Here is a 20,557-nt window from a genome sequence, read left to right as displayed (position 1 = left end):
GCACCTACCAATCTCCACACCCACCGATCAATTTCCACCCCCAGCACTACCCGGTCCTCCTGCCGGCTCCTCTCTCCTGCCGGTCTCCTGGATACCAAAACCCGTGCATCGTCCGGTCGTACGACGTCGCTCCGCGAACGGACTTCGTCACCGGCGATCCGTCCGATGGCCCCCAAAGCCGCCACCCCCTGCCAGCTTCACGATGCAACATTCCACCGAGAGCCGATCTCTCTCGTCGCTCCATCTCCGATCATCCGCTCCGCAAGTTCCCCTCCAACCCCAACCCCCCCACCCCTGGCCCCCGCCCCCCCCCCCCAACGGCGCCGCACCTTTGACGAAGAGTTCGGCGAAGTTGGAGACCCCGGATCCGTCGGGAGAGCGCACCACGCAGCGGTACTTGTCGGCGTCGCGCTTGCGTGCGCGGCGGATGTCGAAGGAGGCGGAGAAGCGGCGGTGGTTCACCATCTTGGTGCTCGTCATGGGAACGTCCTCGCCGTTACTGCGCTGCGGGACGGGAGTTGGGGGGGGGGCAGGGTGGGGAGCATGGGTTCAGGGGGGTGACGTGGAAGGTCGGGGTGAGACCGGTAAGGGACAGTGAGAGAAGGTGGAAGAAGGGAGGGATCGATTTATTTTATTTTAGTTTGTTTGGGGGCCAGACTAAAACGTCGAACATCATGCCAAACAAGGCGAGGTATAGCCCAAACACACAGCGAAGAGCTGTGCATGGCACAGCTACGACGCACTCACAGGGTGACACGGCGCTCGCAGGGCGACACACTCGGGTCGCCGGGTTTCGGAGCGCAGCGACGTACTAGTTGCTCTGTACGACCAGTCTGCACGTCGCACACACGCACCCTCCCACACCATCGTCTCAGGTGTGAGCGTCACGCTCCAACGTCTCAGGTCTGCGCGTTAACCCCTGCACCCGTGTTCCCCCACACACAGAGACCCCACGTAGCCATCCGCACACACCGCTGGTGATGCTCTACCCGTAAGCGCCTATTAAGGGCAGCAAGGTGTACCCAGGGGGTGGTGTGGCCAGAAACAACACCGCCTTTGTCTCCCCATTGCTTATGATTACAGACCACACTAGGCACCCAATGAAGCCGAGTCGATCTAGGATAGGCTCAGAAGCGGTTCAGATATTATTCGCCACTGATGTTGGCTGTGGAGATTAATCAAACCCAGGCGGCTGGATACGCAGCGCAGAGCACTAAGTGACTCGACTCTCCTCTGCATGGATGCCTTTAAACACACCCTCCCACGCAAACAAAGACACAGATCCCCCCTATAACCTTGACTGACTTTTGGGGCAAGTGCTGTTAACGAGCAGCACCTACGAGGCCGACACTGCGTATGAGGAGGCGGGTGGGCCAGCACCACGCCCGGCCGCCTTTGTCTTCTTTGCGACGATGTTTGTGCACCGCACCGGGTACTCATTTGAGGCTGAATCTACTAAGGGGAGGCCCAGGACTGGTTCAGATAATCGTCACTGGTGTTGGTGCTGTGAGCGGGAATCGAACTCGGGTCGCCGGGTTTGTAGCGCATCACGCTCAGCACTGCACTACCGCTCCACACACACACAACTACCACTCCACACACTCACAACTACAGCTCCACACACACACAACTACAGCTCCACACACACACAACTACCACTCCACACACACACACAACTACCGCTCCACACACACACAACTACAGCTCCACACACACACAACTACCCCTCCACACACACACAACTACAGCTCCACACACACACAACTACCACTCCACACACACACAACTACCACTCCACACACTCACAACTACAGCTCCACACACACACAACTACCCCTCCACACACACACAACTACCACTCCACACACACACAACTACAGCTCCACACACACACAACTACCCCTCCACACACTCACAACTACAGCTCCACACACACACAACTACCACTCCACACACACACACAACTACCCCTCCACACACACACAACTACAGCTCCACACACACACAACTACCACTCCACACACACACACTCACAACTACCACTCCACACACATACAACTACCGCTCCACACACACACACAACTACAGCTCCACACACACACACAACTACCACTCCACACACACACACTCACAACTACCCCTCCACACACTCACAACTACCACTCCACACACACACACTCACAACTACCACTCCACACACTCACAACTACCACTCCACACACACACAACTACCACTCCACACACACACAACTACCCCTCCACACACACACAACTACCCCTCCACACACACACAACTACCCCTCCACACACACACAACTACCCCTCCACACACACACAACTACCGCTCCACACACACACAACTACCACTCCACACACACACAACTACCCCTCCACACACACACAACTACCCCTCCACACACACACAACTACCCCTCCACACACACACAACTACCGCTCCACACACACACAACTACCACTCCACACACACACAACTACCGCTCCACACACATACAACTACCCCTCCACACACACACAACTACCACTCCACACACACACAACTACCCCTCCACACACACACAACTACCCCTCCACACACACACAACTACCCCTCCACACACACACAACTACCCCTCCACACACACACAACTACCCCTCCACACACACACAACTACCACTCCACACACACACAACTACCGCTCCACACACACACAACTACCCCTCCACACACACACAACTACAGCTCCACACACACACAACTACCCCTCCACACACACACAACTACCACTCCACACACACACAACTACCGCTCCACACACACACAACTACCCCTCCACACACACACAACTACCCCTCCACACACATACAACTACCCCTCCACACACACACAACTACCCCTCCACACACACACACAACTACCACTCCACACACATACAACTACCCCTCCACACACACACAACTACCCCTCCACACACTCACAACTACCCCTCCACACACACACAACTACCCCTCCACACACACACACAACTACCACTCCACACACACACAACTACCCCTCCACACACTCACAACTACCCCTCCACACACACACAACTACCCCTCCACACACACACAACTACCGCTCCACACACACACAACTACCACTCCACACACACACAACTACCCCTCCACACACACACAACTACCCCTCCACACACACACAACTACCGCTCCACACACACACAACTACCACTCCACACACACACAACTACCCCTCCACACACACACAACTACCACTCCACACACACACAACTACCCCTCCACACACATACAACTACCCCTCCACACACACACAACTACCCCTCCACACACACACAACTACCACTCCACACACACACAACTACCCCTCCACACACACACAACTACCCCTCCACACACTCACAACTACCACTCCACACACACACAACTACCCCTCCACACACACACACAACTACCCCTCCACACACACACAACTACCCCTCCACACACACACAACTACCCCTCCACACACACACACACACAACTACCGCTCCACACACACACAACTACCTCTCCACACACACACAACTACCACTCCACACACACACAACTACCGCTCCACACACACACAACTACCCCTCCACACACACACAACTACCACTCCACACACACACAACTACCGCTCCACACACACACAACTACCCCTCCACACACACACACAACTACCCCTCCACACACATACAACTACCCCTCCACACACACACAACTACCCCTCCACACACACACACAACTACCACTCCACACACATACAACTACCCCTCCACACACACACAACTACCCCTCCACACACTCACAACTACCCCTCCACACACACACAACTACCCCTCCACACACACACACAACTACCACTCCACACACACACACAACTACCACTCCACACACACACAACTACCCCTCCACACACTCACAACTACCCCTCCACACACACACAACTACCCCTCCACACACACACAACTACCCCTCCACACACACACAACTACCGCTCCACACACACACAACTACCACTCCACACACACACAACTACCCCTCCACACACACACAACTACCGCTCCACACACACACAACTACCGCTCCACACACACACAACTACCCCTCCACACACACACAACTACCACTCCACACACACACAACTACCCCTCCACACACACACAACTACCGCTCCACACACACACAACTACCCCTCCACACACACAACTACCGCTCCACACACACACAACTACCCCTCCACACACATACAACTACCACTCCACACACACACACACAACTACCCCTCCACACACACACAACTACCCCTCCACACACACACACAACTACCACTCCACACACACACAACTACCCCTCCACACACACACAACTACCACTCCACACACACACAACTACCCCTCCACACACATACAACTACCACTCCACACACACACACACAACTACCGCTCCACACACACACAACTACCCCTCCACACACACACACAACTACCACTCCACACACTCACAAAGGCCGCGATCCGCCGAACAGTCTCAACAGACTTTCGGGGTAAGTGGTGTTAGCGAGCACCAGTGAAGGCCACACACACCCACGTGAGTCTTACGAGCACGTGGCAGCCCATCGTGACAAGCGGCTTATCTCGCACCATCGTCGATGTGTTAATGGCGAGTTTGTGGGTCTCTACGCGAGTTTGTGGGTCTCGATGGGAGTCTGTGGGTCTCTATGGGAATCTGTGGGTCTCTATGGGGTCTCTATTGGAGTCTTGATGTGGAAGGCCACTACCCAACTGGTGGGGACGTGGCGCCATGTGTCGGATGGTGCTGAAGAGCGGTGTCGGAGTGTGATGTCGGAGTGTGATGTCGGAGTTTGATGCTGAAGAGCGATGGCAGAGCGCGGTGTCGTGGGCAGAGTGGGTGCTGGCGATGGAGAAGAGGCGGCTCGCCGGGGGCTGCCGTGTCCGTCCTTGCTCACGGCGGCACGGACACTGCGTCTCCTGCAGGGGAAGCTTCTTAAAGCGCTCTCAGCGTCACTTTGAATCTTTAATCTTCAATGCCCGTTTTTATGTCGAGGGAGCTGTGGGGACGGTCCTGTGAACGTGCTCCAGTGCACCCGGTTTCATTTTGATTAAAAAAAAATATGCCGGGGAGAAGGAAACATTCCAAGTGATGTAGACAGGGAGGAGGGGGTCAAGGGCTGGAGGGGTGGAGGGGGGCTGTGCATGCCCCCCCCCTCGCCCAGACCGGGGCAAATGGTGGGGCCTCAGAACATGAATAACTCATCACAGCGGCCAGACGAGACCAGGTCCGATGCAAGTGCCACCGTCGCTGCCCTACGCATTACCAAGCTGGGCCTTGTGCGTGCTTGTGGTGGTGGTGATGGTGTTGGTGATGGTGGTGGTGGCAGCGGTGGCAACGTGCATGGTCGTTGTGATGGTGGTGGTGGTGGTGGTGATGATGATGTTGACGAAAGAGGTGGATATCGGTGGTGGTTGTCGTGATGGGAATAGGTTTGGTGCCGGTGCTGCTGGTGCTCACTCCTCCAGCGGACGCAGAATCACCCAGCGGATGAGGAGTCACCCAGCGGACTTTCCCAAACGCGGCCACAAAAGTGGGCCACAAACTAAAATTGAGGGTGCCAACGCAGACCCCTGGGCAGGTGCCCGCAGAGCACCATGCCCACTGCCCACCGCCCGCCAAGATTGCACCCACAAAACCCACAGGGCAATCGGCTCTTATCATGTAGCCACACGGCCAGGCTGCCTTCTGGCCTTGGGACAAGATTAGGAATCCTGGTTAATGAAAGAGAATAATGTAAACTCGGCCAGGCGAGAGCACAGGCGATGAAATAAAACAATGTGAATGTGCATGACTATTGCGTGCAAATCCAATCGACCCATAGAATCGGTGGGCACAGCTGTTTTGTAGAGAGAGGCAGTCTGGCATCGGTCTCTGTGTAAGTCTATGGGTCTCTGTGAGTATGAACATTCCAATAGAATGTGGATTTATAAAGTGATGTTTAAATGCGATTGCGTCTAACAGATGTTTTACAGAAGCAGGGAGCAGACAGCAAGCGTGTCTGGGGGGGGGGGCAGGAGGGAATTCCAGAGGAGAATGAATGACCTCCCAGCAGCGATCTTCCATTCAACCGAAAGAGCGTGATATCGTAAAATGTCACTCGCGAGCAGCGGACTTTCCAACTTCGTCTGAGAGCATTATCTCTCTCTCTCACAGCAGGGAGTGGGGGGTTACGTGGTCTCGTGTAATTTGGCCAAATGGCTTTAAGGGTTTCTGACACCCTCCTCGCCAGAGCTACTGCTCGCTGAACTCCGCCATCCCGCCCCGAGCGGCGTGGAGGAGTGAGCCCTGCACGGCCCCTGGTGCATGGCACCCCGTGCACAACCACGCGCTGGCGAGCGCGTGGTTGTGCACGGCACCCCGTGCACGGCACCCCGTGCACGGCACCCCGTGCACAACCACGCGCTGGCGAGCGCGTGGTTGTGCACGGGGTGCCGTGCACCGTGGGCGCTCTGACGCTCGCCAGCGCGTGGTTGTGCACGGGGTGCCGTGCACCACCACGCGCTGGCGAGCGTCAGAGCGCCCGCGGTGCGCAACGCACAACTCTCCTTCCTCCTTCGCTCCACGGCGCAGCTGCAAAGTGGCGTTGCGGCGGCAATAACACACCGTGGCCAACGCACGCGACGCCGTGGAGCGCTTCCATCGACCGCGATCGACGCTCTCCAACTCTACTCCCAGCGTCTGACTCCAGGCCCCACTCGCATCTTCAGTCCACGTCGGAAATGGAACTCTGACGTGGGGCGGATTACGAGCGCGCTCGGAAAAACGCCGCGATTGACGGCCGCGCCATTGCGCACCGGGATCGAGTGGGCGAGCGTGTGAGCGAGCGTGTGAGAGAGAGGAAGTGGGTGAGTGTACGAGCGAGCGGGTGGGCGAGCAAGCGAGCGAGCGAGAGAAAGAGAACAGTTGTGCGGAGAGGGATTTCGTGTTGTATGATGTGGAGGAGCGTGACGCAGGGACGCAGACTCGGGCGGCGGTTAACACTTTCGTTTCCCAAACGAAAGTGGCCGAGGTTTTTGAGTTTAACCTCGACTTCACACGGAGAGCGCAATCAAAGCCGCATTCACTCTCATGGCACAAAAACACTCGTGCTGAAGAGACACACACACGATTCGCAGTAACACACACACACGAGTCGTGGTAACACACACACACATGAATTGCAGTAACACACATAACGGTGTTGTACTGCTCCAGTACGACGCTTTTAGAATCCCCTTAAACACAAACACAAAGGGTCAACTGTTTACCCTACCATAATTAGACTGCCTTCTCGCGCAGCAAGGTGGCACTCGTCATCATCATCATCCTCGTCATCATGATGTTCGTTCATAATGCCACTCAATCACGACGAGTGCTGGCGTGGCCACAGGGCACACGCGGCAGGTCCCACGTGCCTCGACTCGGCAGCACTGACAGTCCGCGACAGGACACGGCGGTGCGCTGGGCAGTCCCCACTCCTGGCCATCCCCTCGGCGCCCCTTCACCAGTTTCCTTTTGTTTGTTTTTCGTAATTTGGGAAGGGGGGGGGGTGTAGATTATTGATTGCGAGTGGCATTCAAAATAAACTTGTGAGGCGCAAGTGTCCTTTAAGTGGGTCGATCACGCAATTAGCAATTAGTGGCTTTGAGTGGGGCCCGGCGTCTCTGTCGATCGCATCTCCCTTTCCGGGAATTCCGCCTTTCATCCACGGCCATTAATTGGCAGGTGCCGCTCGACCTCGCTCGCTCCTCGCTTCCCGCTTCTCGACGCCGCCGTCTGGACGCGTTCGCTTTCCTCGCCCGGGAGACGGGTGATCGGCGCTGTGTGGCCATCTCGCGCGAGATCTAATTGCCGTGCGTGGGATTCTCTCGGGAAACAATCAAGGGACGTTAGCTGGGCTTGGGACACGCATGCCATCGGCGGTTACGGTTACAAATGATTATCGTCAGCTACGATCAATCCACTGTCGGATGAAGGGCCTCACCCAAGCGGCCACCGCCAATTAAAATTACAGCAGCAGCATTTGCACCTGAAGTTACAGCGTCGACTCCATTGTCACTGCAGCGCGTGACGACTTGCACAGTCAGAGGCAGGGCTGTGACAGAGCCAGGCCTGGCTTGGGCCGGGATTCGCCACGGCGAGGAGGGACGACGCCCCGTGGTCGAGACTAAACGCGGAGCGGCAGCCGAGAGATGGAGACACGAAATCGGCTGAAGGTGCTGGCCGGATCGTTGCTGTGCGGAACCGCGATTGAAGGCGACACCGTTGGGAGGCCTTCGTCCAGCAGCGGAATGATCGTGGCTGATGACGACGATGAGACCCTGTGATCGGTGTGAGATGATGCGGCGCACATTCTTTCTGCCAGAGCTGCCGCGGACTTATGATGCTGCTGCTGCTGCTGATAATCAAGACGCTGATAATACCACTGCACTACTGACGACAATAACACTATGAGAATGGCAATGCTGATTATTAAATTGATGACAGTGATATAATACCACTGCTAATGATGCTGATGACGGCACTCGTGATGGTGATGATGATGATGACACTGCTGCCACTGACGATGACGACGCTGTTCTCGTCTCGAACTCGATCGAGCTCTCCGCGTCTCCCGCACTTCTCCCGCACGTCTCCGTGGCGGCGGCGCCGTCCGCGTAATCTCATTTTCGCCGCTCGCCGGGAGACACGGCCTCCGCCGGCATTAGATTATCTCTCTCTCCGCCCGACGGGGAGGGCCCGAGGAAATCAATCACAACAAACTCCAAACCCAATTAAGGAAATCAAGGCGGCGTTACGCAGGATCGCGCCGCGAGTTTACGCCGCGGCGGTCTGCCCGGGCGGCTTCGCTCGAAGTGGCCCTGAAGGGGGATGAGAAAGAGGGGAGTCATCGCAGCGAAGCCGCTTCAGACAGCCGCCTCGGGAAATAACAAAGCAGGGAAAACCACGCACATTCGACGGGAATTCAGTTTGGAGGCAAATGTAGTGAGCTCCCTCCCCCACACCCCCCCGGTTTGGGTTGTGCTCGCGTCGTTGGGCGTGATGTCTGACGTTTCACTCCACATTCTGGGAGCTTCTACAGGAACTCAACTGAGCTTCTGTTCGGTGTTCAGTTCGTGAAGAAGCCCCCTTCCGGCAGGCAGAGAAAAACGTTGGACATCTCACCGAACAGCAACACGCGGCAGAGAGCCGCACAATACAATAGGGTACAATACAATAGGGTACAATACAATAGGGTACAATACAATACGGTACAATACAATAGGGTACAATACAATACGGTACAATACAATAGGGTACAATACAATAGGGTACAATACAATAGGGCACAATACAATAGGGTACAATACAATACGGTACAATACAATAGGGTACAATACAATAGGGTACAATACAATACGGTACAATACAATAGGGTACAATACAATAGGGTACAATACAATAGGGCACAATACAATAGGGCACAATACAATACGGTACAATACAATATGGTACAATACAATTTAACCGCCGCTTCTGCGCGGACGATCCGGGGTGCCAATGAAATGAGCTCGCGAACGAAGCGAGCGCCTGCGTGCTCGCACTGCAGTCTGACTCCGGGCCGCTCCTCACTCGTCGCGGGTCCACGGCCCGGCGCCCATGGGAACGCGGACGCGGTGCATGGAGGGGATTATAAAACAAAAGGAGATCGCGTGAATCCCGAGCACGCTGCTACGGTCAGGCAAATCTTCGCCAAGGCGCGATTCGTGGTTTAATTTCATCTGGCACCCCCTCTCCCCTCATCAGCCTTTACCCTAAACAAGCACGATTTGACTGTTTATACAAAGTCGTAAAAGTTCTGTGTAGCGTGGCACAGTGACGGGGTAGTTGAGAGGTGGTATAGAGAAACATTCAAAATAACGTTTGTATATAAGTATATGTATTAAAGAAACTAAATTAAATTAAATGATGGAAACAAAAACGCCCCCACAGCCCAGGGGAAGTGGTGCACTCAAGAACGTGAATCCTCCACACCTGCACCCAGCGCAGCTCCCACGTGCCCCACCGCACCTCCCACGCGCCACCTGAGAACGAGTCCCGAGGCAGGGGGCGGCTTTTCCGTGCGAGCGAGCCAACGGCGACGAGAGGGAGGGGAGTGGAGCTCTCACCTGCAGCGCGAGGCGTGTGGGGCCCGAGTTCCGGCCCGTCGCGATGCACTGGAACGTCGCGTTCTGCCCCGCATTCACCTCCACGTTCCCCAACCGCAGGAAGTGGGGGGCCTTGTCTGTATGTGCGAGAGTAGGGGGGGGGGAGGCAAGAGTTAGGGATTTGTGATCATCATCAGATGAGGGCCTCCCTCAAGCCGTCGCCATGGTTCAAGGTCCTGCGTTGTAACGATCCACCTGGCAACTCAGTCGCTCCGTCTCTGCGGTGGCGTCCTCAAGGATGCTTTCTTTAGTCTCGACCACCGGCCACCAACCGTTCAAGTCGAGCCCGTGTCCTGCCCCAGCCTTCCGTAACGGTCAACATGACGTCTCCATCTTGCCCACCCACCCTCTCTCCGATCCGCGTCTTCCTTTGTTTTGTCTTGCCACGTAGGGCCAACGTGCTCATCCCCGCCCGCGTCTTTACGCACACTTTTCGATTTTTGGTTTCGTTTTCTTCGTGAACACAGCAGGGTGTGGGCAGCCGCAAGGTTTTGGCACATTCGCTATAAAAAAAACCGGCGGGCGGGCAGGCAGCAATGATTCTAGTCACGGTGCCGAGCCATTTGCTTTTAAAGCGCGATCCGCGTGAATTTATTTTTGTTTTATTGCTGCGCCCACACCCGGGGAGTCCTGACTCGGGGAACAAAGCGAAATGGCTTCCGTGCCGCCCTCCATCACCTCCCTTTGAGAGACGCACGGATTTTCTGACAAAAATTGAAGTTTTTTTTTTACCACGGCGTAAATCACCGGCGTGGAGCCTGCAATATCTGTCCATCACGCCGCCCCGGGGGTCAGGGTAGAGCGGCGATGCCGATTTAACGGGAGAAGGCAGAAGTCTCGGGGCCTTCTCACGGCCTTCTCTGTCCTATGGCAAGGCCATCGCCCGGCCTTCTCTGTCCTATGGCAAGGCCTTCACCCGGCCTTCTGTGTCCTATGGAAGAGCCATCATCGTTGTCATCAGGGTCATTATAATAACCATAATTTTTATTATTGTCACATCATCGCTGTAATCATCAACGTTATTGTAATCTGCATAATGATTATAATAATTATTCTCATTGTGGGAATTCCTCACCCAACGTTACCTTGGCACCTCTTGCCACCACCATCACCACCACCACACAGCAACACAACCACCACCACTACCACGCAGCAACACAACCACCACCACTACCACGCAGCGGCACAATCACCACCACTACCACGCAGCGGCACAATCACCACCACTACCACACAGCAACACAACCACCACCACTACCACGCAGCAACACAACCACCACCACTACCACGCAGCGGCACAATCACCACCACTACCACGCAGCGGCACAATCACCACCACTACCACGCAGCAACACAACCACCACCACTACCACACAGCAACACAACCACCACCACTACCACGCAGCGGCACAATCACCACCACCACCCCCACCGGTCAGCGGCCACAACCTCCACACAACGTTGGAGAGGAACACGGCTTGCGTCTCGGCGTTGGAGAGGAACACGGCTTGCGTCTCAGCGAGGCGCTGGCTCGGACCGCTGGCGAAGGTCCACGCAATTTGAATTAATTACACGAAATGAAACCAGCTGTCCGAGCTAGCGAGAGGGGCAGAGAGAGCGAGCGAGAGGGATGGGAAGGAACCAAAAGGGGGAACAAGAAATATAAGTTATGACATTCACTGGGTGATTGTGTCATGGAATCGTGTTCTTGGAAAATCCCAGTTCCAAGATCGCAGTTTGTGGCTGCGAGTGAAGACCGGTGCAAACATGCACACAGACAAAGGTTCCCTGTGTAGCCCACACATGCTTTTGGGGCAAGTGCTGCTAGCGAGCGCCTAGTAATGTACACAGAGGGACGCGCACTATACGGAGAGATTACACACACACACACACTACACCCATACACACACACTTTACACACAGATACAGACACACACACACTACAAACACATACACACAATACAGAAAAAAAGCACTAGGCACACAGACACACACAACACACAGATACAGACACACACGACACACAGATACAGACACACACACTACACACAGACACACACACACTACAAACACATACACACAATACACAAAGAAACGCACTACCCACACAGACACACACTTTACACACAGATATAGACACACACACTATGCACACAGACACACAGATACAGACACACATACTACACACAGATACGGACACACACTACACACACTACACACACACACTACGCACACAGGCACACACTTTACACACAGAGAAACAAAGATCCGCTCGTAGCCCTTAACAAACTGTTGAGGCAACTGCTGTTCATGAGCACCGATGAAGGCCGGCATGGCACAGGAGGGGGTGGGTGGCCAGGACCACGCCTGGCCGCCTTTGTCTCCATAGCCACACACGACACACACATACACACAGAGACACACACTACACACACATACACACATAGACGCACTGCACACAGAGACACACACTACACACACATACACACAGAGACGCACTGCACACAGAGACACACACTACACACACATACACACAGAGACGCACTGCACACAGAGACACACACTACACACACATACACACAGAGACGCACTGCACACAGAGACACACACTACACACACATACACACAGAGACGCACTGCACACAGAGACACACACTACACACACATACACACAGAGACGCACTGCACACAGAGACACACTACACACACATACACACAGAGACGCACTGCACACAGAGACACACACTACACACACATACACACAGAGACGCACTGCACACAGAGACACGACGTCGCAGCTGAGCAAGGGGTGGGGGGTGGTGGAAGAGCGGCTCCCCGCACCGCGTCACCGTCGTAGTCACCGTGGCAGCGCTGCACACGAGCGAGCGAGCGAGCGTCGGTGAGGAGCGCCGCCGCCGCCGTCATGGGTGGGCGATGCTCCATTAATTTGTGCGCGCATCGAGTTTGTTTTTATGGGGGGGGGGGGGTGTTTATTGGTGGGGGCCATCGTTAAATATTTCTCGGCTAAATCCCGCGTCACTTTCTCCCGCTCGTTAGCGCCGAGTGCCGATGGAGAAGCGAGCGTGACAGACGGAGCTGGTTCTGCGCTCGCTCAGAGCCGAGCGAGCGCGGAGCGAGCGCTCAATCCGAACGCCGCTGCCGCCGACGCAGCAGCTGACGCCTCGCGCAATTATCTCCTAAGTGCGAAACGTTTTTGCGAGTGGCGAAAAATCGGAGATAATTTTGAATTCACGGATAGACGAGCCCAGGTGTCGTCAAAACTGCGGGCGCGTTTGCGTGCGTGCATGAGCACTCAGAATCGATGCGTACAGGTGGACACACACACACACACAACAACAACCGCCATTCGCCACTAAGTGGCGGTGACATCACCACGACGCTTGTGCCAGGCTATGTGCACATTGAGGCCACACACACACAAAGACACACACACACGCAGACATACACGTAGACACACACATGCAGACACACGCAGACACACGCACAGATGCAAACACAGATCAACTGTACACTCACCCACACCATCAGCTCTAGTCTCACCTATGGCTCTCCGACTCGATGGGAATGGAGAGAGAGGGGCAGTCAGTTGCAGGCAAATGGGGAAAAGGAAGGGACTTGAGCCTGGACTTGAATAGGGGGCAGGGAGTCGGCCGCACGGATGGCTGAGGGAAGGGGCATCTAGACAGTGGGAGCAGCAGAGGAGGAGTGGAGACTCACTGCAGGGGTAGCTGAGCACCTGCACGTCGTCCACGGCAACGAAGCCGGCGCCACTGCTCCCCGCCACCGCCTCAAACACCACCTGCAACGAGACGGAGGTCAAGGGCGGAGGTCACGGGCGGAGGTCATGGGCGGAGGTCACGGGCGGAGGTCACGGGCGGAGGTCATGGGAGGTCACGAGTGGGGTCATGGGAGGTCACAATTGGGGGTCACGGGAGGCTACGCTCCACCGCGTAAGGGAACGTCTCGTAGCGTGGAGCCCCTATCGGCAGCTGTCCCTGTGCAGCCACCAGGTGACCGGCGCCTGGCTCGGCGATGGGCACTGGTCTGCCAGTGGCCACGGGGAAACTCGCAAAACCCGGAGAGAACCCATAGCGAATAGGGCGAGAACACGTGAACTCCGCACAGAAAGGCGTCCCCGGATGGGAAATCGAACCCAGGGACTTCCGCTGCAAGGCGCGGGAGCCACCACACGCATCTCTCTGGGTCTATTTCACCACTGGGTTAAATAACGGATGCAACAAACACGACTACTCACTCCACTCACTGTCCTGTTGGAAATCTGAAGACTTTGGCTTCAAAGCCTTGGTTATGCTGAAGATTATTCAGAGTATTCCCACGTGTGTGTGCGTGTGCGCACATGTGTGTGTGTGTGCATATGGGGAGCGGTCGTGTAGCGTTAGCATGCTGCGCTACGAAGCCGGTTACCCGAATTTAATTCCCGTTCAGGGCCAACACCGGTGACGATAATGAGCCTCCCCCAACTCGGATTCAGCCTCAAATGAGTACCTGCTGTGTTGTGCACCGCTGTGTTGTGCACCACTGTGTTGTGCACCGCTGTGTTGTGCACCATTAGCACTGGGGAGACAAAGACGGCCGGTCATGGCATTGACCACTCACCTACCGGTCTTCATAGGTGCTCGCTGACAGCACTTGCCCCAAGAGTCCGTCAAGGCTATACGGGGGATATTTGTCTTTGCGCGCACGTGCGTGCGTTCGTGTGTGCTTAACGAGGTTGCCGCTCATTCATAATTAACGCGTTACTTTTAATTTCAGCCGAGTAGTGCCATTGTGCGTCGGAAAAGATACACAGAGGTCCAGAATGCTGGATCTGCGTCTCCAGTCAATCAATAAAGTTATTTTTTGATCTCTAGGTGGGGAGCAGCATACCAATGTGATGCTTCCATCCCTCTCTGCGCGCCGCTCACCTGGTAGCTGTTGGGCCAGAAGGTGCTGACGGCGATCTCGGCACGCACCCAGCCGCGGCCCGTCGCCTGGCTCGAGTTCCACACGGGGCCCGCCAGCGCGCGCCCGTTTACGCGGGCATACACGTTCAGCGCCGGCGCGAGCGCCGCGGGCGAGGAGGACGAGGAGGAGGAGGCGCCGCCCGCCGACAGGTGGAAGCTGAAGTCGACGCAGTGCGTGTCGTTCTCGCGCAGCGGCGGCACGGCGAGGCGCCCTCGCGAGCCCTCGGGCTTCCCGGCCAGCGGGACGAACGCGAAGCGGCCTGCGCCCGCGGGAGGAGGCGCGAGCGTTAGGATTTCGTCGGCGGGCGCGACCCGCGACCCGCGACCCGCAACCCGCGAGCCGCGCCCGACTCACCGCCGTGGCCCACGTGACCCAGAGACGTCATCAACCCGCCTGGCGCATGCTCAAAGGCCGAAGCTGTCAAGTGGCCAGCAACAGATGGCACCCTCCACCAGGGTGTCACGTGAGCGAAGGCCCAAGGAAAACCGCTACGCGTGTTCAATACCATCCCCACGTGTTTTGACGTGACGGTAACACTCTAGAAGGGGGAGCTGAGCTTTCAGCAGCTGGGTTCAGCCAACCCCCCCCACCCCCCCAGCCATCCACGGTTGAGGGAAGGTCGGCGTGAGCTGCCCCAGATTAAGACCGCCGGGATTCCAAGCAGCAGCAGCAAGCAGTGCACCACCACGCCTTGCCCATGCTGCAGTGTTTGCCTGCATAACCGCACCGACACCGCTCCCGGCTCCACGCTCCCCACTCTCCGCTCCGCGTTAGTGCTCCCCGCTCTGCATCACTTTCCCGAGCTCAGCACAAAAGTTTTGTAGCAGTGGGCAGCTGGGACTTGGGGAGGTGGAAGGGGGGGAGAAGAGGGGGTGGGTGGGTGGGGGGTGGGGGTGGAGGGTGGGGGGTGGTCAGGGGGGAGGGCACAGACCAGGACATTAGCCGTGGCTCTTGGGCTGCCGTTACCCCACACACCCCCACCCACTCAGCCCCTCCACACACCCCCACTCACCCAGCCCCCCCACACACCCCCACCCACCCACCCAGCCCCACCCAGCCCCCCCACACACCCCCACCCACCCAGCCCCACCCAGCCCCCCACACACCCCCACCCACTCACCCCCCACACACCCCCACCCGCCCAGCCCCCCCACACACCCCCACCCACCCAGCCCCTCCACACACCCCCACCCACCCACCCAGCCCCACACACACCCCCACCCACCCAGCCCCCCACACATCCCCACCCACCTAGCCCCTCCACACACCCCCACCCACCTAGCCCCTCCACACACCCCCACCCACCCACCTAGCCCCACCCAGCCCCACCCAGCCCCCCACCCACCCAGCCCCCCACACATCCCCACCCACCCAGCCCCACCCACCCAGCCCCCCCCCACCCCAACGTGGTGCCACCCGCGCCAAGATTCCATCGGACCAGTAGAAAAATGCAACGTGATGACAGCGTGGGGGCACAGTTGGTGCGGCTGTGCGAGTGTGCAGGTGTGTGGCTGTGTGGCTGTGTGGCTGTGCAGGTGTGTGGCTGTGCAGGTGTGTGGCTGTGTGGCTGTGCAGGTGTGTGGCTGTGCAGGTGTGTGGCTGTGTGGCTGTGCAGGTGTGTGGCTGTGCGAGTGTGCAGGTGTGTGGCTGGGTGGCTGTGCAAGTGTGTGGCTGTGCGAGTGTGCAGGTGTGTGGCTGTGTGGCTGTGCAAGTATGTGATGACGGGATGTGGTGAAGGGAGAGGGTGAGGGGGGCACGTGTTGTACATTCTAAACTCACGATGATAACGACAATGACGAGTGGATATCAACGATGGTGCTGTTGATCACAGCGATGACAAGAATGATGACTATGACAATAATGACACGTCAAGGATGTCGATGGTGATGATGATGACAATATAGTTGTGATGTCAATGATGATGATGATGGCAACCCCGAGTTGCTCAGCCACATTCTATGAAATCTTCAGTCTCCCACCGCAGACCCAAAGTGAAGCAGGCAAACAAACTAACCGGGGAGTCTCACCGTGACCATACGCTCGCGCATGTAATGTGTGACGGTGAGCACACACCACAGAGGGTCGGCCATTAAGAACCTGCCTGGGTTGGGTCATGCCCCAAAAGTGTTAGCGACTCTCCCGATGTGTTTGCGGGTCGTGCCGTGCGTCGTTTGGAACGATGTCCGACGTTCCGTTCCACGTGCCCAATTCAGTTCCTGATGACGCTGCAAGCAGGACGACGGCGGGAGACTCCGCAACGGTGGAGAGCGGCAACGGCGGAGAGCGGCGATCTCTGGGTTCACGAGATCGTGGCCGGCCATTATGAACGCGGCAAGGCGCGTCGCGCGCACAGAGACGGAGCTGGCCATTGTCGCGCGTCGGACTTCCGTCACGCTGTACGTGGCCAACCGCGCCAAACGAGGGGCGCGCGTCGCTCCGAGGCCGCTCCGCGTCCACGTCGATAACGGCGACAAAACGGCACCAGAGGCACGCGTCGCCTGGGCAACAAATGGCCGTTCGCTAAAAAATCAAAATAACGACTGGCCCTGCGCTCCGCGGCTAATGAGGACGCGGGCCCCGTCCGCCGTGGGGCCGCCGCCGCTGCGCGGCTGCCAGCAGCCGTCCTCATGCAAGTCGCCCCCCTCCCTCCTGCTGCACGATTCAGATTGCAGAGGCGAGCAGCAACGATCCCCTGACGGGAAGCCGCCGTAGCTGCGGAGCGTCCGGAGGTTACACGAGGAAATAAACAAATAATGAATTAATTAAACTGCGCGCCAACTTCGCTCCTCCGCCACCGAGACGGAGATAGGGGCGACGAGACGCGGTTAAACAACTGGCAGAGTGGAGAGACAGAGGAAGACACGAGGAGAAAGATGAGAGGGAGGAGTGAGGAGGTGGAGGGCAGGGTTAGTGATCGCTCAACCTCACGCTCGTGAACAGCAGCAGCAGCAGCAGCAGGAGGAGGAGGACATCGCTCCAGCGTGACCACGGCCGCTTGATGAACGCCCTCTCGCTCGCTCGCTCATGACGGCCGTTCATCAATCCTCTAGCCAAGGGCTGCGGGAATCGCGGGTCGGTGAGAGATGGCGGCGACGGCTCAAGGGCGCCGTCATCAAGCAGCGGATTGATCATGCCCGACGATGAAGACGATGATGATGATGATGACGGCGACAAGAGCCAGCCTATCCAAACGAGAACCTCTGACGAAATACACCGCTCGTTTGCAAATTCACCGTCAAGGCTTTGATCAAAAGGAGGCCCTGCGGAAACGTCCGAGTTAGGCGTCACTCAGCTCGCCACCGGCGTAGACGTGAAATCGTGAAGACCCCCCCCCCACCCGCGTGCTCAACTATTTGGCTCAGTCCGACCACGCTCGGCCGAGCCACGAGCGTCAGGCTGCGGAGGGGGGGGGGGCTCCGCCACCGCCGCTTGGTTTGTCATCGCCATCCACGCTCCGAACGGCGCCACAAAGCCTGCCCGTGGCAACTTCCTCCCCCCCTCTGCGGGCATGGGGAGGCGTGGGGGCCATGGCGCAGCCCTCATTCCACCTTCGCGTCGCTGCTTTCCCTCCGGAGCAAATCGTCGCGCAGGAGAGAGGAGTCCGGAATGGAGTGGACTGAACACGCCGCCAGCTTTTGTTATTTGTGCTCGTTTAACAATGACAACCGAGTTTGTCGTTAAACCCAGCTCTCCTCCTCCTGCCCCCCGGCCCCCTCCTCCTCCTCCTCCAGGGCTGCCAGCTCGCTCACGTCGGTATCTGGTTTTTGGTCAATAAAGCCGGAGATCTACCGCATCTCGGCTCCAGCGCGGTGACCACGCGGACGTCGGCGTGGCAGCTCCGTGCTCGGGAGAGCGAGTTGGCTCAGCACATCGTCCCTCCAGGCTCAAAAACAAAAGTACCACGTTGTGGGGAAGTGAAGAGTGCATGTTGAACTTATTTCGCACAGTACGTAGCCAACCGTGCTAATCGGAGGTGCGGGGAAGGACAACAAGAGCGCTTTTCCTGTGGGCAGCTGAGAGGGAATGTGCGTCTAGCGACCCTGTGAAGGACCACTGCGAGGGATGGGTGAGCGAGGGATGGGTGAGCGAGGGGGGCGAGCGAGGGGGTGAGCGAGGGATGGGTGAGCGAGGGATGGGTGATCGAGGGATGGGTGAGTGAGGGGTGGGTGAGCGAGGGATGGGTGAGTGAGGGGGCGAGCGAGGGATGGGTGAGCGGGGGGGTGTGCGAGGGATGGGTGAGCAAGGGGGTGTGCGAGGGATGGGTGAGTGAGGGGGCGAGCGAGGGATGGGTGAGCGAGGGGGTGAGCGAGGGGGCGAGCGAGGGATGGGTGAGCGAGGGATGGGTGAGCGAGGGGTGGGTGAGCGAGGGATGGGTGAGCGGGGGATGGGTGAGCGAGGGATGGGTGAGCGAGGGGGCGAGCGAGGGATGGGTGAGCGAGGGATGGGTGAACGAGGGGGTGAGCGGGGGGGGGGGGTGAGCGAGGGATGGGTGAGTGGGGGGGTGAGCGAGGGATGGGTGAGCGAGGGATGGATAAATGAGGGTGCGAGCGAGCGCACACCATGACCGCATCGATCATTCAAAGCCAAAAGTGAGAATCCGAGCGGTCTCCCGAGTGAGTGCAACATTTAATCTGCGAGCCGGCGGTGGGAATACTGCACTCCTGTGGTGGTGGTGGCGGTGTGTCTCCTCGCGACAACAGGGTTCGTAAAATTGTACTCATTTATTACCCCCCCCCCCCCGTCACCTCGAGCGGGGATTGAACGGAGCCGCCGTTCTTGATTGGCAGTGGCACTCGGCCATAAGCGCTGACGGAACAGAAAATCAATCAGTGCTGAATAAGTAAACAAGTCGCCGGGAATGAGATGAGACGTAATTAGATTTTAATTTGAGAGGGGAGGGCAGTGGCCCAGCTGCAGGAGACTGGGGGAGGTGGCACGTGACGAGCGGTCGCTGCCATCGGGAGAGGAGGTCTTCTGGATGTGGTGTGCTGGGAATGGAAACATTTTCCTGTGTTTGTGTTTCTGCTTGGACTAGCCAATGACCCGATACCAGCAGTGTCAACAGCGACCTATGTGGAGAGAGGCTCGTGACAGAAGCTAGCTACTGGGCAGTGCCAGGCTAGGTGCACTTTTGCGGCTCCTGGGCAGTTGGAGGCAGCCACCCACCAACAACAGCGGTAGGCGGAGGAGCGATGCTCACAAGAACCTGCAGGTAAAACGCAGTGAGCAGGCACAGTGGGCAGCGCAGATGGTGCATCTGCCAGACATCACAGTCAGTTAACCCATGGTAC

General features: G+C 57.3%; 1 protein-coding gene across 2 annotated transcripts in view; it reads right to left on the bottom strand.

Annotated features, from left to right (window-relative positions):
• Window positions 1–20,557, bottom strand: part of LOC144722415 (receptor-type tyrosine-protein phosphatase kappa-like) — a 146,555-nt gene that overhangs the window by 92,221 nt on the left and 33,777 nt on the right. For both annotated transcript variants that reach the window (XM_078600660.1, XM_078600661.1), the window contains exons 3-6: window positions 15,227–15,525; window positions 14,019–14,100; window positions 10,242–10,357; window positions 330–504 (exon numbers count right to left, since the gene is read on the bottom strand). In XM_078600660.1, coding sequence (XP_078456786.1) covers window positions 330–504; window positions 10,242–10,357; window positions 14,019–14,100; window positions 15,227–15,525 — 672 coding nt within the window. The remainder of the gene's footprint in view (window positions 1–329; window positions 505–10,241; window positions 10,358–14,018; window positions 14,101–15,226; window positions 15,526–20,557) is intronic.

This window comes from Lampetra planeri, chromosome 14, assembly GCF_965212315.1.
Source record: "Lampetra planeri chromosome 14, kcLamPlan1.2.h2, whole genome shotgun sequence".
NCBI classification, from domain to species: Eukaryota; Metazoa; Chordata; class Hyperoartia; order Petromyzontiformes; family Petromyzontidae; genus Lampetra; species Lampetra planeri.
This window is presented reverse-complemented; position numbering and strand designations above follow the sequence as displayed.